The sequence below is a fragment of the Sylvia atricapilla genome, chromosome 5 (genome assembly GCF_009819655.1).
Source record: "Sylvia atricapilla isolate bSylAtr1 chromosome 5, bSylAtr1.pri, whole genome shotgun sequence".
In the NCBI taxonomy this organism is placed as follows: Eukaryota; Metazoa; Chordata; class Aves; order Passeriformes; family Sylviidae; genus Sylvia; species Sylvia atricapilla.
In genome coordinates this window covers 17,220,180-17,244,099 of record NC_089144.1, presented here as the reverse complement: position 1 = coordinate 17,244,099, position 23,920 = coordinate 17,220,180, and the positions used below count along the sequence as shown (strand labels likewise).

At 42.4% G+C, this 23,920-nt stretch overlaps 1 protein-coding gene and 1 long non-coding RNA gene across 4 annotated transcripts in view; both read right to left on the bottom strand.

The window, feature by feature from the left end:
* BEND7 (BEN domain containing 7) overlaps window positions 1-13,894 on the bottom strand; it is a 46,547-nt gene extending 32,653 nt beyond the window's left edge. Inside the window, exons 1-3 of one of the 3 annotated variants that reach the window (XM_066318806.1) lie at window positions 13,386-13,894; window positions 9,557-9,640; window positions 303-602 (exon numbers count right to left, since the gene is read on the bottom strand). In XM_066318806.1, coding sequence (XP_066174903.1) covers window positions 303-602; window positions 9,557-9,640; window positions 13,386-13,863 — 862 coding nt within the window. In that variant the 5' untranslated portion in view covers window positions 13,864-13,894. The remainder of the gene's footprint in view (window positions 1-302; window positions 603-9,556; window positions 9,641-13,385) is intronic. The other 2 variants (XM_066318805.1, XM_066318807.1) reach the window with 2 other exon arrangements.
* Window positions 13,895-16,602: 2,708 nt separating this feature from the next.
* LOC136361103 (uncharacterized) lies at window positions 16,603-21,210 on the bottom strand. Its single transcript, XR_010743569.1, has 3 exons — window positions 20,626-21,210; window positions 19,444-19,566; window positions 16,603-18,835 (listed from the first exon to the last, which is right to left on the bottom strand). It is a non-coding gene; the product is annotated as an uncharacterized lncRNA (long non-coding RNA).
* Window positions 21,211-23,920: the final 2,710 nt, after the last annotated feature.

Here is a 23,920-nt window from a genome sequence, read left to right as displayed (position 1 = left end):
TAACAATGACAAAAGCTGTTTTAGTAAGTACTGTATAGAAATTAAGCTTGTAAAGGCATTGAGTAATTCTATCCTATCACCAAGAAACCATTTTAAAAGCTAAGACAGATGGTAGCAGAATGCACAGTGCCCACTTTCACACCTTTTTGAAGTGATAACTATGTGCTCATTTTGTAGACTCTGAACTATAACTGCTTTCAGTGCAGTGCTACAATATATCATCACAACAAAGGTAGATATTTAGTAGAGAACAAGGTGGGGGGGAGGGAAAGGCACCGTTCTCAGTGTCTAACAAGTCATACCATTGGATGCCACAGTTCGAGTCTGATTTTGGAACGTTTTGGATCGAGTTCCGTATTGCCCTGAGACATGGCTGGCTTGGGGTGATAACTCGTTCCAGGCAACGCTCTGTGACGGGTGGAGGCTCGCCTGGGACTCCGCAGGGGGATTCAGGCGCTGGGCCCAGGCTAAGTCTAAATCTTGGGGCTCTTCCTTCAGTTTTTCTCCTTCTTTGCCAACTCGTTGATAGATTCTTCCAGTGCTGTCATTCAGTAATCTTCTCATCCCTGTAATTTGTTTTTTAATTTCCCGGCTTTCATCTCCTAATGAAAACAGAGCCACAGTTATCACTGTAAATTAGCAAAAACAGTAATGGGTAGCAATTAGTGGTTTTAGATGCCAATAAGAGTTGGAGCACATAAATAAATAAATAAATAACAACAAGAAAGAAAAGGGATGGTTGAGTGGTCGTCGGGATGTACCAGGCTATGCTTTCACCCAGCCATGGCTGACAGCTCACATGCCTGAAAGACCTGCTGAACTTGGCTTTCTTGATGCTGTTTCTGAGGCTTTGATGAGTAAGATTTTTTTTTTGCCAGAAGGAAATAATAATAGCTACAGCAGTTTCAGATAAACTGTCCTTTTAGACTGATCCTATTCAGGCCTTGACATCAATGGATATTTTCCCTGAGTAAAGCCCAAAGGATCAGACCCTTTATGTATCAGTTTGCTGTATGCTGAAGGATAGATCCTACCAAAAAAAAAAAAAAAAAAAAAAAAAAAAAAAAAAAAAAAAGGCACAGAAAGAACCACACCACACACATGCAGAACAGCACTGCATCTATTGATTTTAATGAACAGAATCAGGTCCTTATTCCACAGAATTTAGTAATACTGGATTATACAGGAATAAATTTAACAGTAGCTAATATGTGTGTAACTGCAGATAGCTGAATTGCTGAGTGTCTTAAAAATGTAGGTTCTAAAAAGAAAATGAAAATATATACAAAAAAAGTGACTGTTCCAAATAAATTCAGGGCATTTAAATAATAAAAGTTACATACTTAATACTCCTGGCACCGTTTAAGTATTAATTTTACATATGAAACTGCTGATTGCACAATGAATAGATGTGTTTTGGGCAGATAGTAGCTACTTTGCTTGTTATACCATACATTACATTTTATGAGTAATAGGGAAGTGTTCATTGCCCTTTCTGAAGAAAGAAGCTTCTGGTTTTCTTACTGGTAATAGAAAAATCAAATATCCTAAGCAAATGTCATAAGTAAGATCTAGAAACTGATGAATCAACCTTCTTTTATAGAATACTTAATACAATAATGCCTGGTATCCTCTATTCAATTTATATTTGTGCTTCCCAAAATAAACCCATTTTTGACAAAACAACTGTACAAAGGAAACTTCAGAAGAAAAAAAAACAACCTACTCTCCAAAAATCCAAGATGCAAGGTGTGCCGTCTCTGGTTCAACAAGGTACTTGAAAGTGTGCTAAATGCTAGGCATGTGAACAATTTTATCAAGTCAATGGCACTATTCAGCTGCCTAGCAGACAGCTAAAAGAGCAGCAAACCCCTCCCCAACACAGACCAAGCTCAACGTGGTTGGGGACTGCTGCAAGCATGGTGTACTCAGGGACACTGAACACCCAAAAAAGGGAGGTTTTGTTCTGGGAGGAGAATGAGCAGAAGGGGAGAGGAGCTGAACTATGTGCTCCAGCCTCTGCTGGATCCCAGCATCTCCTGCCTGACCTGGCGCACCGGTTCCCTGGGCCGGTGCCAGCTGGCTCCAGCCCACCCCGATCCAGCGAGGAGAGTGGGCGGCTCGCAAGAAAGCTTCGAGTCCAAACTTAGAAAAATATTTGCCAACCCCGTAAAGCAACACTCCAGCACCGTTTCCACTCCAGCTAAAGCAGTGAGAAAACCCCTCTGCAAGGAAGTTCTGCACTGTGTTTATTTTGTTAGTTTGCCTGCAGATTTATGTGTGCGGGTGTGATTTAATTAACAGTAACAGCACCAATTCCTTTAAAATGACACTTTTTGGCCTCAACCCAACCAGGGGTTGATTGTTTGCAGTTCCCAACCTCGAAATGCTGCAGAGTAGCACTGGACTCCAGTTACTGAGATACTACATGGCTGTACCTGCCCATATCCCAGCTCCAAATGCTCCCACCACAAGAGAGCCCGGAGCAATCTCTTCCTGTCTACCCTGGGAGGTTGAAGTTGGCAATTGGGATTTATACTCGATGGCAAAAATGTATGTGAGTATCAAAACAGCTGCCCACCCACCTCCTCCTGGCAGGGTGCAGGGACTGTGCTACGTGTCTGGTCGGGTGACATGTTGTTAGAAAGATTAAATTTCCATTACCCAATTACATAAAATATTAATGTTAATTGAGCTTATTCAGCTCTTGATTCTGTTCCCTTGTTCCTTTATATAGAAGTCTTCCTATACAGTGACATGAGCATACTTAACTCCAGATAGAAAAAACCCTACATTTATGTTAGAATAAACCCTGAACTTGCATTCTGCATAAACTTACCTTTTTGTTTAGGTAGATCCTTACTTAAACAGGGATATCTGCCCTTTGTAAACTTGCCTGTTGGAATTTGGGTTTTGGGATTTTTTTCAGGGATTTTTCTGTTTGGTTTTTTGGTTTTTGTTTTGTTTTTAAAATATGTCTTCCCTTTTGCAAGAAAGGGCATTGAAAACCTACAGGCTATATAAGCCTGACTTAGCCTTCAGTGCAAGCTAACACCCCTCCTCTCCCAGTCATGCCTTTTTTTCAGCTTTCAGTTTATACCTGACCAGCAACAGCAGCATCCTCCCCACAGGAGTGGAGAGCAGATGATGTTACACCATCTGAATCTGCAGATGGGTGCAACACCAGTAACAGACTTAACTTCTTGCTCCCTGGTTATCTCATTTGGCTATTAGCTGTAGAGCCCAAGGACAGCATTTTGCTATTAGTTATTCCACTGCTGATACTTTTCACAGACTATAACCATGTAACTTAAAAATGAAAAAAAAGTAGATGGGGCAGAGAGAAAACACAACAACTCAAATTAGTGTGTCCTGTGGAAGAGCCAGCCTTCTTTTGAATGCTAAATAGAATCATGAAGCACTGGGAAAAAAAATTGCATAGAAATCTGCATTATCTATCTGTACAAAGCTTTCCAAGATAGATGCTGAGGCCTGAAGAGAGCAGTGCATACTTCAGCCTCTCTCTGTACACATACCAGAGCTCCTCACCACTTCCAAGGAGATGGGGATGCTTCAGAAGGCTGCCTACAGGATTTGCCATTTGGACACCCCATGTAAAACCCTGGGTCTCATCTTAAACCATTGAAGTTACTTGCAAAACACTAAGGCACTTACAAAATGCTACTCAAAATAGAAGCATGGCAAGTTAGAGCCCTATTTAGTCACTTGTATATAGAAATGTCGATTGTCATAACAAAAACATACTAACAATTTTTAATAACTACTATTATAGTTGTTTCCACGATGGCACCTTAGAAACAACCTGGTTTTTTTCCTGCATGACCTGACTGTAATCTTATAAAACAAAAGCAAAACGAAACAGCACAAACCAAAGCCCTTTAATAAATGCTACACAATCATAATAAAGTAATTTCCTCAAAATTCCTTTCAATCTATTTCCTTACTGAAAGTGTACAACATAAAAACTTCCTGCTTTGAAAGCTGCAAAGGAACAAATGTAAACCAGAACTGCTCCAGGGTGCAGTAGCACCCACCTGCTACGTGTGCAGCTGTCTGAAGCAATAGGCCAGGCCTGTAAACAACTCCAGTTAACAACACATTAATGATAATTCATTTATCACAGTCTTTGCTCCTATATGCCTGTTCATCTTTCTGCTATTATATTTCTTAAACTCAATATATCACATTGCCTACAAACACGTTGTTATACTTTTCCTGAACAGTTTATCAACTATCATAGCACTGCAAACAATTATAAAATGGTATGCAATCACATTGATATGTTCAAGCATTTATTTTATCCCAGTATCAGAGAAGTGGTAACCATGTTTGTATTATTTTAAAGTGTATAAATGGGTGAACAGAATTAAGGTTGGACAATAGTCTGTATTTGATATTTCCTTCCTTTGACTCACAAAACCAAATAACCATCATATTTTTGTACAGTATTTTGCAATTACTTTCTCTATTTCTAACATTTATGTTTTTCATATGTTTGGGGAAATATTCACAAGCTGACTTTTAAAATACAGTTTTTCTTTTAATTATAGTTTAATTTAATGGGTTTTTTTTGGAGAGACAAAACACCCATGGAACTTCTTTCTTTCTTGACCCTACAAACAGGGCTTTTTCCTGGATCAGGCTGCTTACTGAAGTTACTTTTATCTCAGATTTCCACCTTTGTGTCCAACTAAGGCTGAAATTGGTGGAGCTGTTGTGAGGGTAGGAATGGCAGTGACAGACAAGCACATGTGAGCTGACAACATGAGCCTGGTTTGTATGGAAACAAGGCTTCAGAGGTGAGAAAAAGCGGAAGTTGAAGCATATGGTGTGAAAGCTCAACAACAACAAAAATAAATAAGTGCAAAGGGTTATATAATTAAGCATATTAAACTGCAATTTATTAGATGCCACTTGAATGCTGCCTTCTCTGGAAAGGGGCCAGCAAACCTCGCCTGCTGCGTTTGAAGACTGTAAGGGCTGATTCAGAGCAGCTCAAGGAATCGGGAAGCATGTGCACACAGGGCACACATCTCCACTGCTCAGCCAGGCTGAACCCACCAAAACACCTTTTGGAATGCCACACTGTGTTCAGATATTTCCTTCAGAGACACTTATCCTAGAAGGAAGCTCAGCATCCCTTTTTGGCAAGAACTATACCTACATCAAATCATAATTTTCAAAAATCAAGGGGTTTTTTTTGTCATCTTGTACTACAAGTTGTCCTGAAACAGAAAGTTGTGGAGGTCAGCATACAGAAAACAGAGGATCCATGTGCAGGATTCCTTATCAGAGCAAAGGTCTCCTAAGTCACGTGGAATCTGACTGTGACTTCTCTGTGCATAACTGGAATTGGTCATCCGTGGAACTAAACTGATGGGGTGAGCACACGTTTTCTACAAAAGCAATCCTGGGTCCTTGCTGTGTAAGAGTCTACACTGAAGAAAGAACATAGGCAGCAACACCCTTTACAAATTAAAAACCAAACCCCAAGTCAGCGGGGAGGGCAGTGGTCGTGAACGGTGTCAGAGGGCCACACAAACAACACGAGTTATGAGCTGGAGAACTGGACTCTGCTAAAGTAACAGACATTAGTTTATTATACTAGTGGGGAAATTGAAGCTGTGTTAAGGTGAGGCATTTTAGCAATGCTCTAAAACATCACCTCAAAGCACTTTCCTCTGTTCATGTTGCCACACAAAGCACTAGGATTAGATACACAGGAAAACTGGATCACCTTCAAATCACACCTCTTACTCCCAAAGCAAGCACATAAACACATGGTTTAATAACCCTGCCTATCATGAGACAAACAAAGTTATTAAGCCCCACAAACACTAATGTAAGCAAAGAAATTTGCAGAATCAAACCCAGAATTAGACCCTGAGACCATTCAGGATTTGGGGATTATTTCCCTGGAAACTGGGTCACACCAGGTGGCCCAGGAACCACTCCCACCACAAACAAAACAAGTCTTCGGAAGAGCCTGGTGAAACAGTTTAAAAACACACAACAGGAGAGGCTACAGAAGCCAAAGTTACACACTTTCATGCCACACTGTGCCAGCTAAATCACTCGGGAAAGGACAGGTGAGCAGCTGTTCAATAAAACTATATATTAATGGGGTCGTATAATTAAAAAAGTAATAATAGATATGCAACAACTTCCCCCAGTTCTTGGAAATATCCCAGGCCAAGATCATGCTTTAGCCCCAAAGGGAAATACTTTACAAAGTTAGATCATTAGAACACAGATACATAAAATAAACTTTTACGCAGTCTTAATTACAGAAGCCACTACTGCAGCACCAGACTTGGGATATAATCCTATTAACAGTAGCACAAGTCTGTGAAGTTACTTGTTAAGTCAACTTTTTCTCTGTGAATAAATTGCAAAGGATATTATTTCTGGGACAGAATAAATTCTTGAAATTAGTGAGTAACTTATGCATTGCTCTCCTGCTCCAAGAACACATTATTTATTTTTACCATGACACAGCGAAGTTATTAATCTGCTGCCTTCCATTTCAACAAAGCCAAATGCTGTAAAATGCACAGACACCTGCATTACAGTACATTTCAGTTCCACTTTATATCAGTCATAAACATCTCTGTTTTGGACATCTCTTCAAAACAAATGCTCCAAGCACACTGTGCATAGCATGCAATTTTATGAAACTATAAAAGTTCTTCACTGTTAATTACACAGACAAATGTCTCATCACACATTTGATTACCAGGATAATATAATTAGTTTTCTGCATTAACCTTTCAAACAGAGAGCCTGAATTTCAAGTTGAAAGCATTGTAAAAACACTCAGTCTGGACGTATACTATATTTCCATGTTTTTGTGATGGTAATAAAATATTAAGACTGAAAAAAACTCCAATATGGTGTATGTGAGAGATTTTTATTTAATAGATGGTGTAAGTTTAATCATCACTGTCCACAAGACACAGGAGTACACCGTCCCTTTTAGGGCTTGTAATACCAAGCCTGGACTAGCAGCCCTGTGACTTTACTGAAAAAGCTGAAGTCAGGTCTGTTTTAAATCTCATCCATGTTTGAGGTTTAAGCATTTCACTCTGGGCTGCCTCCTCCTTCTCAGGCTGAGCAGCCTCTCCTGGTAGCAGATAACTAAGCTCTTTCCTTCAAAACAAAAGACATGCTAGTTCTCACCCACAAAATATAGTGGTTAGATTCCACATTCCCCTGCAATTTTGTAGACCGTGGTTAGAGTGTCCTTCATCCAGAGAGATGTGAGTTCTTGTTCATCACCTTATCAGAAGAAAGGACTGGGGGAGAGGACAAGCCACCACATCTCCGACTTCCCACACTGCACCACATGAGGAAACTTCCCAAGCTCTATTCAGACAGCAGTTGGACTCTACACCATTGCAACCATCACAGGGGATGTCCAGTACAGTGTTCCTTTAATTGCACTGAATCTTCCTCCAATTTACAGCCCACATTTACACAAAGCTGTATTTTGCCCATCTGTGCTGGTGTAAAAAAAGACCATCTAGGTTCATCAGGTCTTTCTTGAATTTCATCCTTAATTTATCTGTACATTAAACAAACTGGATTCTTTCGATTCACTCATTTACCCTAGCACTCTCTTCTTCTCAAGACCAGTTTTGAGTTCACCATGCTCAGCTGTGCAAAGGCATTTCCAAATCCCGTTCCTGCTAAATCTTCACTCATTTATAGACTGCCACTAACATTTTACCTTACCTAAAGGTAATAGTTTCAATGCTCTATCACAGCATCCATTCCATACTAAAGGCTGCATCACACTGAGGTTTCAACTGCTGATCCCATGGATCACTTAGACAGGAGAACAAACTCGACTCTAAACCAACAAGTTAGAATAAACATCCTTCTGAGATAAATTTTGGCATAAAACAGTGAAATCAAGTGAAGCAGCGATTATACCCTGACTATACCTGATAAGGAAGATCCTTGATAGGATTCACATTCTTAAAGGTTAAATTCTGACTGACTCTTGAAATAGGCAAACTTGAGGCGCTTAAATGCCAGAGCACCTTCAGCCACAACGAAAAGCTGGACATACTAAAAAAGAAAAACCCAAACAAACCTAAGGACAACACAACCAAGCCAAAATCAAGATCAGTTGGTCTGACTCACAGCACAAATGTCAAAGCACAGACTTCTGCACATTCTTAGAGCACCCTGGCTGATGCCTAATTCTTGCAGAAGCTTTATCATAACTTAGAATTGGAAGAAAAGGCATTTCAAGTAAACCTCTGATGGAGCTCACTCCATCAGGTTTATCAGAGTTCACCAAAAGTGCTTACAGAACACAAAATCCAAACACAAAGCACAGCAGCTGCCTTTGCTTCTCCCTGGAAAATGGGCGTTGGGAAGCAACACTTGCTCAAAATCCTAATGGTGAGAAGCTGAGAAGGGAATTCAAGGCAGCTCCCACCCCTCTTTTAACACGTCCTCCTATTCTCTCCCATTTGCTGCTGACCTGCAGAAGAGGATGTGGCATTATGAATTTAGGAGACAAAAGCATTTTGCATGCAGATTAACTTCAGGTGCCAATTCCCACATCCCAGTGCTTCTCACCAGCTCTGAGGGGCAACACACACAGACTGCAAAAACCTTAAATCACCCCACAAAAATGTTTAGACTCCTGGTGCTGAAAAGGAGAGGCAGACATCCCCAAATTTCTTGCTGCAAAGGCATCTGCTTTCTCCAAAGCCTGAACAAAGTGTTCACAAGCTTGCTTTATACAGCTCAAAAAACTGGCCCCTCCTTCTTTGAATTTAGCCTCCCAGATCTTTGCCATGCTTTATTCAGGTGAGGTCCTGGACACAACTGGAAGGGGATAGAAGCAGTAAAGAAAGAAGCACTCTGCAGCTGAAGAGTTATACAGGATAAAAAGCACACAAGAAAGGTAAAGGTCCACTGATAGCCAGTCACTGATATGCTGTAATACATATCATGCTGCAGACTCTCTATTACTTCTCTATTTTCTTTACACATTTTTAACTGTTGATTTAATTTAATTTTGCCATGGCAGGATTAGCAGGCAAGCTCCAGAGGTGAAAGGACATTACATTAAGACAGCACATTAATCCTCTATCCCACCCAAGGCAGAAGCAAAACCAAACAAATAGCAGCTTCCTGGAAATTGAATTTCTGTTATCCAGATGTCAAAGATGTAATACCCCAATTACACAAACTATTGCCAGTGAAGCATGCCAGGGAATATGCAATGTAAATGGGGTGAGCACAGAGCTGCAAAACTGCAGAGTCAGCATCTGGCTCTCTGAGTGAGTGATAATTAGCACTGTGTGTAGACACTAATAAACATTTATGTCTGAAATTACAACTTTTAGCAGTGTTAATAAAGGATATACTGGCAATTCATAGAATAAAAGGGTCTTGAAAAGAACGTCATATTAAACAATGGCAGGCGCTTTCTGTGCTTGCACAGAGGTTTTTCCTCCCTAATTGCAAATGGCCACGCAATGTTGCTCGAAAATTAATCAACACAAGCACATACCTAAAAAAACTGGTTGTGTTTCTTTGGTCTCCCCATTAACATCATTGCTGTAGTCAGAGATCTTATATATCTCATGATGGTAATCTGGAATGAAAAACGATAAAAAAAATTAGAACTCAAGTGATCTGGAAAAAATGAACACTGAACACATTGCTACAGTTTTACTACACAATTTATCAATATATCTGCAGTTTATTTCATGTACATCAAATTAACCACAGAAAATGTGCTCTGTATCAGCACCTCCTAAAAAACCTTTGCTCACACTGCAGAGACTCAGCTCAAATATTTCACAGATTTTAGGGAATAGCTATGCCTGCCCTAAATTACTGTGTTCATTTTCACAGCAAATTATCCCACCAGATGCCAATTATCTGGCTTCTTGCTTTACAGAAGGAAAGCAGATTTATAATGAAAACTTTACCTTCCCAGAGACCAAGGCAAACTTTCAAACTTCACCTCAGTAAGGATTCAGCAATGTACATTAGGGCTGTATTGCTCAGCTGTCCTGACTCATACTGATGTCACTGGCCTCCCAATTCTGAAGAAAGGATGATCAGGGACACCTTGGGATATTCACCTATAGAAATTAATGCCCGTGATGACCTGAAGAATTAGCACTGGCATCTCATTTACAGAGATGTTACAAGATATTTAAAAAAAAAAAAATCACCACTGTTTCTATTTTAAATAAGAGACTATTTTGCTGTGAAGGTCTCTGTTGTAACCCTAGGCAGGTGTTCACTAAAACCAGAGCTTTGTTTACATGTGTGCACAGAAGGAATAGTAAGTCCAAGGAAAAAGGAAGCGTCTAAAGGCCGCTCTCCTGGATGCTATTTCTGACTCTGTTCCTGGCACACACTCTGTCCCTCGGCAAATTGCTCAAAACTGAACAATATATTCAGTGTCCTGGAAGAGCCACCTCCCCACCTCACTCCTTCCATGTCCTCCCAGCTCCCAATGCTCTCAGCTACTCCCTCCATAAACTGGTTTTATGTTTACTTGCCTCACAAAAAGCGAGGCAGAGATTAACTCATGGAAGGGACTTTGGGGGATTCACTTCAAAGGTGTAACACAAGTGGAGGGCAGCATAAGCAGCTCCTTCTCCCACAAGCAGCACACCTGCACCTCTGACCAAACAGCCACAGGATTGGAAAAGCCTCCTGGAAGTCACTTTTTTTGTTGCGTGCTGTTTGTTTGTACAGCACGACTGTCTCGAAGGCACGAGAGGAGGAACAACCCAGTATGTAAACTAAAATCCAGCCTAACACAGCAACGCAATAGAATGAGAAGGGCCTGGAGAAAAATAAGGGGAAAACAAGCACACCACAGAACTGGAGAGGTCAGCAGTGAGGTAATACATAAAGGGTTCCTCTGCTTCCCAAGCACACCCAGCCAGTGAAATGGGTAAAGGTGAAATTAGAGATATGACATTGAGGAAGTAAAAAAGCTTCTTTCATAAGACTAAACTGGCAGGATTTGTGCTTCCTTCCATGATCACTGTTGAGCACAAGGTGTGATGAAGTGGCTTGGTGGGCACCTGATGGCACCTTCATCCTCTTAAGGACATTTAAAGATCTGTGGGAGCAAGTACGTGGAAACCAGGACTTAACTGACTTATGGACTCATGGTCGTCAGATATACAGAATACATGTGGTTTCTTCTCTAGCACATCCGTGCATATCCAGCTAGTCATACTATTCTTCTGGTCTGCAGCTACGGCATTAAAGTCACCAGATTTCACCCCAGAGGTGGGTTTGCTTTAGCACAGAAATGGATTTTCTCTTGTTTTGGTCATTACTGATCATTGTGATAAGGTGTTGTGAAGTTATTTTTGGGACAGAGTAAGTATTGTACAGGCACACATCAATAGCTCGTGGTATGTCACCAACCAGCTCATACAGCATAGCCTTTTCTCTTTGGTTTCCTTCTTCTGCCTTGGATGTCACAGTCCAGGCACTGGAAAACCATAGCAATTTCACAACAGTAAACAGTAAACTGTGACATTACAGAATAACTCCTGCAAGAGGCAAAGGCCAATTACAAGAGACAACTATTGAGATACCATAATTATCTTTCTAATCAACTGTGATAGAAAAGAGTATGAGAGTGCAGACTCACACACAAAACATGACTTTTATCTCCTCTATTCTCAAAGTACAAAGACAATTTTCTCTCCAGGATATGCTTTTAGTGTAGTTTTCTATTTAACTTTCTACATCCACAAAGAGACCCCACATAAAATATTATAATGTACCATCATAACTGGATTTACCTACTGAAATAAGGTTAAACAGATTGTCTCATACACGGAGGCATGTCTAAACCTGTAAGAAGCGGCAAGCGAGATCGGCAAAACAGGCACCTATTTCTGGCACACACTCTCTTTACAGGTCCATTAGGACAGAAAGAAACAAAGCAAAATTTCAGTTTTGTTTTACCACATTTTGATTTGACCACCTCCATGCTCCAGCCCAGTCGTGCACTAACTCTGCCTCCAAGTTGGGAGCATGTTCAGTACCAGAACCCCACAAACCAAACCTGTTCTCTGTAAAAATTACACTCTTGATAGATTTGCTAATGGATACAGACCTCCAATGCATTTCAGACACGTCTGACAGGTCCCTGCACCTCTAGTTTTAACAGGGACCACGCGTGATGCTCCATACCCCCCCTGCCACGATACAGCAATCGTTATTTACTATTCTCACGAAGTGAGGTTTTTTTCCATCTTTGAATTTCTTCGCATCGAACATAATTTTGCAGAGCATTCCCCAGACATCAAGTCTTGACACTCGTGTGTGTGTCCCCCTTTTCACCAGTGTGACATTACACCCAAGCAGTCACCTGCTTTGAACTTGGCATGCAGGACACACACAGCGTTTCATGGAGATACTCCCGTCCAATACTTGGGAACACAAAAGGAGAAACGATCTCGACTCAAATCCACCAGGGCAGAAACATCTCATCGGCCAGAGAAGGGATAAATCCCCAACCAAAATAAATCCCCTGGGGTGGGAAGTCCACCTGTTAAAATGCCTACCAGCGGCTGTATCTTTTTTCCCCTTTAATTAAAGAAAACAACAACAACAAGACTGAAACACAGAGCTGTGCTTCTTGCCCGACATGAATCCAAATATTTCTCCCCTCACGATCCCTTTTAAAATATCCTCTTCTCCAAAAGCAAACACACCCCGAGCGAACAAGTTACACGCCAGCGGCTCTCCCCTGCCCACGTACAATTAATTACCTGCGTGGATTTTTAATAAAGCAATCTCGATTCAGCTTTTCTTTGAAATACGCGGATGTACACAGCCGAAGAGAGGAAAAAAACCACCCCAAATACAATAAATCCACAAGAGTTGAATACTAAGGAGGTCTGTCGCTGCTCAAGTGTCATTATTTTTTGCTCGCTTCCCGATTTTACCTTTTCTCCCCCCCGCCCAAGCAGGATTTACCAAGAAACACGATCCAACTTTATTTTGTGCAAGGTCTGCTTGGAAAAAAACAACACGTCCACCTGAGGTGGTGGTGGGGGGAGGCTTGAGGTGGTGGTTTTGAAAAAACACGTAACACACATACAAAAAATAATTAAAAAAAAATAAAAGAGGAAACGGGAAGGGGGTGAAAGAAATAAAATCAAAAAGAAAGAAAGAAAGGCGTGCAATGATTTCGGGGAGTTCAGGCAGAGGATTGCGGAGTTCAATAACAGAGCCGGGAGGGAGCGGCGGCCCGGGGGCGCCGGCGTTTCATAACGCCCCGCTCCCCCCGGGGCAAAAGTCGGGGCTGCCCACGGCCAGCGAACAAAGCCCGGCCGCCCCTGCCTTACCTTCGTTGACCAGTTTAAAGCTTTGGGATTTCCTGCTCCTCTTCCTCTGGGCGAACTCCATGGTGCGGGCAGGAAGGAGCGGGGCGGACACAGGACCGAGCTCCGTCCCTCCGATCAGCAATACACGCGGGGGTTGGGAGAGACGGCGGCTCCGGCGGCGAATAAAGGGATCCGGGACAAGTTGGCTCCGGTCTCCCCCCCGCTCCCGCCCCGAACTTTGAGGGAAAGCGGGGTGCGGCGGGGGGAGCCCCGCGGGGGCGATGCCGCCGCCTTCCCCCCCGCCGGCTGCGCGGCCGCGGCCCGGCGGCGAAGGGCGGCCCGCAATGGCTTCGCCGCCGGCGCCGGGACCCCGGTGCCACCTGCTGGGGGAAGGAAGGCGGCGGTTCCGCCGGCCGGGAGCCGCCGCCACCCCGGGGCCGGCCCGCCGCCACTCGGCCCCGCCGCGGGCTGAGGGCGAGGGGCTGAGGGGCAGCGCCATTTTGTGTCCCCCTCCCGCCGCGCGCCTCACACACGGGCCCCCGCCGAGCGGCCCGCCGCCCCTCAGGGGCCGAGCGGGGGGAACTCCTCGTGTTCAGCGCGGCCGGGCCGGGGCCGCCGGCGAGGGGGCTGAAGTTGGCGTGCGGAAGCGGGTAAACCTCAGGAGCTGATGGCAACACCTGTTTGTTGCCGTGTTTTACAGGGATTATCGCAGCGATGTGTCCGCTGGTGTCATGGACCGAGGCCTGGAGAAGAGCGCCGAGCCGCCAGCTGGGCTGAGGGATGTTGAGCTCTGCCAAACCCGAATCGCCTTAGCGAGGGGAAGACGGTCCCTCGGCCAAAAACTGGATCGCCTTAGCGAGAGGAAGAGAGTCTCGGCTTTCCAGAGGAGCGAGATTTAGGGCGTCTGGCAGCCCTCCCGACGGTCACCGTGAGGTCACTGCAGCCATACGGCTGGCCCAAACACAGCTGAAATTAGTGCTTTGATTTATTCACCACTTGACGCCTTCAGCCACACTTCCAGTTCGCTCACTGTGGTAAATTCACTGAGGGTGGAGTGTTTTTTTTTTACAGCCGAGAGTGCTTTTGCCTGTTGCCTGTGGAGAAAGGACCCAGGCGTTTACAGTTATGACTACTGATAACTGCAAACACAGCTCCGATCATCATCTTGTGTTTTACATGTAGTCAGACTGTGTTGTGACAAGGAGAAGACTATGTGATACTTGCATACGCCTACTTGAACAGATGCAAATGCAGATCTTGCCTTGGTCTCCTCAGAGTACCCAGGAGAATCCCGTTAGCTTCAGCAATATTGACCGACCCTATCACTCGGAATAATGACATAAAATGAGCAGGAGGGAAGCAAATTGAATACTAACAGTAGTGATTTGTATCCTAACTGGGTGCATAGACTTAGCCAGACCTGAATTCTTCAGTGCAAGGTGCCATCCAGACACCACACAGAGGGTACACGTGGTTCTGAAAAGCAAAATTGGGAAATAGCCTTAATGGTGAAGCAATATCAGAAAATATGCCTAATGGTAAAATTTATTATATGATGGAAAATTAAATTCACGAGGGAGGTTATGGAAACCTCACAGATTGGGTAGGGGTGTAATTTTCTATTAAATTGCTAAGTGGAAAATCCCAGAGGCAATCAATATGCTACTTTTGGAATTTTCCTAAATTTCTCTGTAAGACTTTGTGAAAGGAAACTGGGCTAACGTACTATTTAAAATCCAGCATTACATATTTTTGGGAGGATGCTGAAGCAGCAAAGGTAGATGGATGTCATATGCTGTTTGCTGGATTTTGTGGGTCCAATTAATCTCTAGTACAGTGCAGTGAAGTCAGGTCTGAAATGCAACAGCAGTGTGCCTAAATTTTTTCCTACAAAAGGATTTTTTTTTTTTTCTGCCCAAACAGTCTGCTGATTCCTGTCTGCTAAGTAACTTTATTTGCAGGACTTAGAGCATTGCTGAAACTGTTGTGCTTGACTCTCATCCTTCCTGGACAATAGGAGAATTTTTATAAAGCATAAGGCCCTCATTTACAGTTCAGCTCACATGATGAGCTTTATCCTGCATTTGCCAAAGGAATGTGTTACAAAAATCTTTTCTGTTTTCCTCTGTTACTCAATTTTGTAAAACATTTTGGGGTATAATTTATGAAAAAGTGATGGCAGTGTTTTATCAGCTGCTCTCTTACTGGTTTTAGTGCTTCCTTCCTTGTGCTGATATTTTGCTTTAAGGGACACTCATGGTTTTAAATGACATTCCAGTCTGGGCAATGCAGTTTCCAGTAATGAAAACCCTAACAAGAGATAGCACATCCCCATTTTCACCGATATTCCTCATTTTCCTTTTTGTGGATTAGAGAGGTCCATCCTTTCCACGCAGAATAAGCCTGATCCTGCAAGCTAACCTAATTGTGGTCACTCAGATGAATAAATCTTGCAGCTTTCATTTCTGAAAGCATGTGCCACTGTGGATACCACGGCCCTGATCCTGCCATCTCATCTGCATAAAAGTGAATTAGAAACTAGGACAAGGTGACTTTAGGTCAAAGTCTTGTAGTTATCCACACAACACGTAGGAGGATCCAGTAGCTGGAAACAGTTTTCTGTCCTGCATTGCTGGTGTTTCTCAGCTGAGACTTTGAAAAAACAACACAAACTCAAAGGCTCCCATGTACAGGGAGCTGTGAGCCTGTTGTTGGGCATTTTGGGGTGGGCATCCTAAAACTGGGACTGGGATCATCTGCTCGTTTGTCACAGGCCACCATTGCATTATTCCAGCTGGAGAAATGTAGAGATGAAAGTCCTCTTTATCCCATTAGAATAGCTGCCTTGTGTCACCCTGGATAGTCACTGGCTGCATTGCTGTGGCAGCCGAGTCACTTAGGATAAAGTGCACACTGGCTCTGGGGGGCAGACAGCTTTTAATTTCATCTTTTATTTCAGTTTCTATCTTGATGTCATGTTGTTATTATTACATATTAAGAACCCATAGGTCCTTTTTTTTTCTGGGGAAAATATGAAAAATTCTGAGCATTTTGCATCTATTAATGAATGGTTTCAAAGTATTTCCTCAAACCATTAACTGAGTAATGTGTTTTTCAAAATGCCATGAAATTAGCCAACTAAATAAGGGCTGTATCTTGCAACATGTCCCAAGTCAGTATGATCATCCCTGATTATTTCTTAGTTAACATTTTATTATGCTTCAAGTTACTTTAAAATATCATTCTGGTAGTAATTTTGCCAACAATTTTCTGGTGTGTAAAATACTTTTCTTTTTTATTTCAGATCATGAGCTAACTGATTAAATATAATTAATCTAATAATATTTCAATATTAACAGCAGCAGTGCTTTTCACACAGGATGTCCCAGACTTTTTCTTTGTTTCCAGGTGTGTGCCCAGTTCATGATAATATTTTATTATTCAGAAGTAGGATAGAATAGGACAAAGATTACTAAAGAGTCCTAGAGCTGAGGAGAATTAAATAAGTGTACTAAGAACCCTTTCAGCCTTCTAGTTGGCAGAAGTATACTGGAGAAAGTCTCATAAACTCAGTGATTTGATCTGAGGCTTGGAGTCTAATGTCAAGGAATTCATGTGAGACTGTATGAAGTGGGAAGAGGCTGCTGACTGTCTTATTAATAGCATCATGATTACCACTCATCTTGGAGCCTGACCAGGTTCCATGTGGTATTAGGAAGCAGGAGAAGGGTGAAGAGGTAAATTGGAGACCAGGAGCTGCAGAGGTGACAGGTTAATAGGTGAGCTATTTTGGTTAGTTGTATGTAATGAATGGCACTGAGGATTTTATAAACTTGTGGTAGCGTTTCCAGTGGTGGTTTTGTGGTCATATGACATGTGGGCAGTACTTAGCCCCCAGGCTGACAATAGGCCACGTTATGCTGTGCTGTCTCACTACAAACCTTTCCTTTCAGCAGCTTCTCAGGCTGCCATATCCAAGGACTGGGTCATTAGAGGGGAAGGTGTCTGGATGTCCTGAAGAATTCTGAAGTCAGGAGTGTGGTTTAACTTGTTTCCCAATTCTCCTTAAGTTTCTCCTCTACCATTCGAGTCACAGTACTTGACATTTCATGTCTCTGTCCTTACTCTCTTTTCCTTTTGAACCCTGTTTTGAAATGCCTTCTTGTCCATTCTACTGCTTGTTAATCTTTCTCATAAATTTTAAGGAAAAGCATTAAGGCTAGAGCAATGTTTTCATCTCTTTGCCAGCTCAGGAAGACCAAAACATTCCAGAACTGTTTCAACAATGAAGAATATAACTGAATCTATGTACAAAGTGTTCTTTGTGTTCTTTGTGTGTCACAAACCCTCTGTATATTTCCATATCAGAATGCAAACCCCCTTTTGACTGTAAGGTTGGATTTTTTCCTCCCCTCTGTGAATTTATGTACAGCTTGGACTAAGGGCACTGTATTCTAAGAGTCAATGCTTGATGGTCATCCACTCTGATCCAGTACTTGTGGGATAATTGGATATTAAGGTATTAAGTCTTCCCTAGGACAAACCAGCGCTTGGATTTGAATTCTGGGAGGAGTGGATAGGAGACCAAGGTGTCTAAGCAACAGATGTGGTTGAAGGATGAAGAAGAAAAGGTCTCAACAATGCTCTTTTTTATGAAAGAGGATGTGGGAGAATAAAAGAAATTTGCCCATATACATCGACATCCTCTGCTTCTCTGCAACGTGGAGAAACCATGAGGTGAACTAATTTTGCCCTTAAAATCCAAGTGCTTCATGGGAGCTGAGGACAATGTGAGTAGGGTTTGTTATTTTGCCCAGAAATTTGAACTTTTGTGCTATATAAAAAGTAATAGTGCTTAGAAGTTTTAGTCTGGTTGTGTCTTTGCATCACTGCCACCTCTGCCTAAGAGATGAAATGTAAAGTCAGGCTGGTGTCCTCAGAAAGGGCACGTTTGAGCTTTGGGTCATCCCAGAGCCTGTGTCAATCATGCCAGCCCAAGCACAGCAGTCAGCAGTCCCAGTTCTGGTGGATGCTGCAGGCACAAATTGCAGCAAGCTCAGCTCAGGGTCCAGCAGCCCAGCGAGCCCCTGCTAGAGAGCATTCCAAGAGGGTCATGCTGCTAATCACTCCTCCATTTTTGTGTCAGTTCGCTTCAGCCACAGCAGCTGAAGGCAGACATAAGAGTGCAGCGATGCAATCGCTGGAGCTACGGATGGAAAACGAATGCAGCATCAGCTGCAGGAACAAAAGCATTTAACACCCTTAGACAGCTCCTTGAGGCTGCGGGATGCAGCCCAGGCAGCAGCCATCCTCCTCCAAGTCCTGACTGAGCCTGATGTGGGGATGTTACTCTGTGCTCCCCAGCCCAGCCTCTCGCTGTTTCCAGCTTGCCACAGGGACCTGCTCTCCGTGTCTTGATTCTGCCTTGATCCTCTTCCGTTTCTCCTGCCACACATTGGGAAATGCACTTGCTGGAAAATCAATGGGAGTTTGAAAACTAAAAGTAATGTGTGCTTTGGTATGCTACTAATCCACTTATTTGGATCCTCTTACTGCTCCTCTGGGCTGCCCTGATCCTCTCTATCAGCCCACCCAGCTGCTCTGATCTGTTCTCTAAACTTCTGTCGTGACTATATTAGCATCCCTGTCAACTCACAGGGCTGCTGCCTCAACGCCATCAATCCCATCTCCCAATGAGACCTTCTCTACTAAATTATAATCTCTGTAGCTCAGAATACTGATCCAAACTAAAATAAATTCATGAAAAGTTGCTTCAGCTCCTACTAAGATGTTCTATTTTCCTAAATGTTTCCCAACAGTATTTACATTTCAGGCTGGTGAAATATCTTCAGACACATTCATAACCACCTGCCTGCTTTTCAGTTCTAAAAAATAAAATTTCATTGCAAGGTACAATGGAGTTCAAAGTCTACTCACACATGCACTTTTAAAAGAGAGATTATGTGAATTTTAAATCTCTGTCAGGCTGGAGACTGACAACATCTGAAAATGGTGCTTTTATTCAGCAGTAAGATACATACAGCAGCATTTTCATTAATGTGACCCCCTTCGGATTTACCTTCAGAGATGTGTAGATACTGAAGACTCCATCACCCATTCAATCCCTGACCTCTCTGCTGAGGCAGCCAGTGCACCTGCAAGGGCATTTTCTCTGAGATGGACACATCCTGCAGGGATCAAACTGACAACACAGAACTATGATCATTTAGTAATAACTTTGAGAGATTTCTTGCCTGTGTTAAATAGAAGGTAATGAACTCAGAAGTACAATACTTTATGCTCAACCATTTATCTTCTATACACATTAAAGTGGGAGAAAAATAGATGTTTTCATGTCCTTTTATACCATCCAACAAATCTATGTGGTGTTTGAGTGGTGGTGTCTGTTAATACAGCTAAGACGTCTCAAACCCAAGGGCTGTTAAGTGTAGGCATTGCTTTGGGGGAGGTTGAAAAAAGAGACAGTTGGATGGATCTAAAACACAGCGCATGCAGTTTGACAACCCAGTCTGCAGTTGCAGGGCTTAGTCCTGTAACTGCACCTTTCCTGGAAAGACTTTGTTGTTTGGGTATGTGTAGTGCAGACTGATGCTGGGAGTAAGGATGTTCAATGCTTCACATCATTTGCCCTGCACTGCTGGAGTGCTAGAAAGAACAGCTACAAAAATACCAACAACAGCAAAAAACCAAAACCAAAACAACAAAAAAAGACAGCATGATCATTTTCCTCCAAGATGTTTTGGATTCTTTAACAGCCACAAATGGCCACTGCTGTCAAAAAAGCAGAGTCTCCTTAGTGACATCTTGGGACCGATTCATTAGGGACTCTCATGACACAGTGCCACAAGCTGAGCTAGGAATACTGTTCCTGAAACAAAAGAATTTTTATCAGATATCTCACATATCAGCCAGTTTGGCAATAATTAGCTGTTCTTAAATGCAAAGCTTTTTAGAAGCAACGATGAGATTTTACACCACCTCAGTTTTACAGACAATAAAGCTGCTGGGATAGGAAAGACTCATGCATCCTATAGACAACCTAAACAATGCTCATAAACATTCCCTTGTCAAAATCAGAGGATAATTAACAGCAAAAGAGTTATTTCAAGCATGTTTCTAAAAGCCACACTAGCCTTACTAACCAGTAGCATCCACATAGATGTCACTACTTTCGTAACTGTTTTAACAGTGCATTACAGAGGTGTGTCCTGGCAGACAGGAGTTGCAGGGGTTGACTTACCATGAGAACTAATCAAGTGATACTTTAAAAAGCAAAACAAACCAAATTTGAATGCCTCCTTCATGATACACAGCTGTCATACATTTTGGAAGACTTAATGTCTGTTAGAAATGTGGGAACCTTTTTTCTGCCGTTTCCTCCCTCATGAGCTTTCCTTGTCTTTGCAGTGGGATTTGGACACCTGTGGTGGAGCACTACCCCAAATTTCTTCCTCAATTTTCCCTCTAGCAGAGTATTTCTCTGACTGTAACCTCCTGGAGATTGTGTGCTGTTTGGAAAGGTGAATTATAAAGTGAAAGCCCAGAGTGGCTTAAATTGACTAAATGGAGGGGATGGGCCCATCCCCAGTGTCAGGATCATAGGGAAGTGCAGTTTGCAATCCTTAGCAGAAATACTAACACATATCTGCTAAAACACCTGGAGGTGCCTGTAAACAAAGTAAATATGGGGGCAAAGAATGTGGAATTGGGTGGGTTAATATCTCCCAAAAAGTTAAGGACTGTTTTAATAAAAAAAGACTGAGACTGGGTATAGAGCTCGCTTTGCCAGAAGTGGACATACTTAGTCATGGTGTAAAGGCAATTTTATCCAATGTCTTTTTTGGTAAAGTGTTTTGAAGATGAATAAAAGGAACCATGTATTTATCTGAAAAGGGTTTCCAAGAGTCATCTGTGCCCTTGTTACTTGAAATGAGTTCTGCAATCTTGGCCAGCTGCAAGGCATCAGTTCTGCCTCCTGTGTGTGAGTGAAAGCATATGCTGACTGAACTGGGGGTTCCCCCTGTTTTAGTATCAAATAGATAAGTGAAACTGAATGCCCATAAAGATATGACCTGAAAACATCTAAATGTAAACTGAATACAACCACTGAGAGCAGTCAAAATTATTCTGATCCATTTTACCACTCTGGCAAATAGATGACATCTGGGTTATTTGAGTGAAACTGGGTTATTTGAGCTGCCTTCAATAATCTGTTTGTAGGTTGACAGTTGGCTTGCAGCAGATAAAGCTGAGCAATCACTTAACCAGCTAGAAATTGGAATGAAACACCTCATGTATGTTTTAAGCTTGTATTTGTATTGCTTACAAGGCTCTTATGAATGTTCCAAGATTTTGAATAACTTCTAGATTTCCCTTTCCAGTCTTGATTTCATATTTAATATTGTGAAGGAAATTACTTCAAAGTAGCTTTGTGGTTAACACTGTGGGGTTGTTCCAGAGGTCTGCAGAAACCTGGATCTAGGGAAAACATGGGTAACACTATTGCTTCCAGACCCAAGCTCAGTTGCTGGGAGCTTTCATGACTGCGGTTTTGGGTTTGGGAGAGCTTAAAGGCCTGACTACAGCCCTGACAGCAAGTTTCATATTTATTAGTCACATGAGAGACAGAAATACAAAGCCATAGTGGTACCAAACCATCCGGATTGCCCTGAAAAGCAAAACAGGAGCAGTAGAAAACAAACAGTCAAGCTTTGGATTTATAGCAATGATCTAATTGACTCTAGTGAGTAGAGTAATGCCATGTATGATAAACTGATAATTTGAAATGCATCTTGGAAAAGCACACATTTCACTGTGTTAAAAATATCTACAGTGATGTCATCTAAGGGATAATTGCATGGATAAGGGACTGGCACAGGGAGGGAATTGTCTGCTTTCACAACACAGTTAAGCAGTATCCACACTCTGAGGGCTTCAAAACAGTGGTGACCTGGAGAAATCCTTTTGCAGTGTGGAGGAACAGTTTCCATTATGTGATCCAAGGATGAGATCACTCACTGTGAGCTTTCATGTGCACCATGAGTTTGTCCAGCAAGTGGAGCTCCAGAAATCCACCCTAGAGCCAAGGAGCATGTGTGAATGGAGATAGTCAGAGGATGAGAGATCCATAATGAAGCCAGCAGGGACCATAACGAATTGCCAGCATAGATATTGCCTCAGGGAGATGTTCTGAGGAACAGAGGAGCTTTGAACTGTGTCCAGTCGAGACCTGACCCAACCATCTCAACAGTCCCTGTCGCTCAGAAAATGCTGCCCTGACCTCAAGGCAAAGGGGAGTCAAACAGATTTGCCATTAGGAGATCAGACAGGAAGCAAGAGTGGATCTCTTCATGAGGTGTCAGTGAAAGAAAAAAGATACTGCCTCTTCTTATACATTAGAAGGTTCAAAAAGAGAAATCTCGAATGGATGGATGACACCAAATTTTTTTTCTCATTCCTTCTTTGGAGAGATATTGGTAAATGCCCTCAGAAAAACAGAACCAACATAACTACATATTTGCATGCATACAGCAACTCTTTTGGGAGATGTACTACTCTGTAGATTGCCACTTCTTGTCCACAGGACAAGACAATGTCTTGATCACAGAGGGGATTTATATTACAGGATGCTTTGATTTGGAGGCAAGAGAGCACAGAATCACAAGTACTGGAAAAAGAGCAATTGTGCAAAGTTGAATCATCAGTAGTGAACTTTTAGGCAACTTTTGGAGGCACAGCATTACTTTCCAACCTTGCCAAATTTTTTTCACCAACATAAACTAATCAGCTGCTTCCTTGTCCGTTTTACCCCTCTCTGACACCTTATTTATTGAAAAACAAACAAACAAACCAACAAAAAACATAAACCAACTGGGGATCTTTAGTCTAAGAGTCCCCTGACAGTAACTGCATCTTTCTCACAAATACTGTGTGTGAGTTGGTTTTCCTCCTTTCTTTTGTACTGTCTTTAATTGAGATACAATGTCTGTCATGGTTTAATCCCAGATGGTGCACAGGCTCTCTCTCACTCTCCCCCAGCCACAGAGGGATGTGGGAGAGAACTGGAAGGGTGAAAGTGAGAAGACTTCTAGATTGAAAGACTGTTCAATGGGACAGCAAAGGAAGAAAAACAAAAACAAAAACAAAACCAATAACAAGAACCAGAACATAATATACAAAACAAGTGATGCACAGTGCTATTGCTCACCAGCTGCTGAGCTATGCCTGGCCAGTTCCTAAGCAGCAGCCCCCTCAACCAACTTCCCCCCCAGTTTATATACTGAGTGTGATGCCATACAGTATGGAATATCCTTCTGCTTAGCTGTCCTGGCCGCCTTGTGTCCCCCAGTCTCATTGCTGGCAGGATATGAGAAGCTGAAAAGTTCTTGACTTAGTATAAACTCTGGTTAGCAACAACTAAGACATCAGTGTGTTATCGGTTATTCTCATACTTGATCCAAACCACAGAACTGCACTAGTTACTAGGAAGAAAATTACCTGTATCCCTGCCAAAACCAGGCCAGTGTCAGACTGGA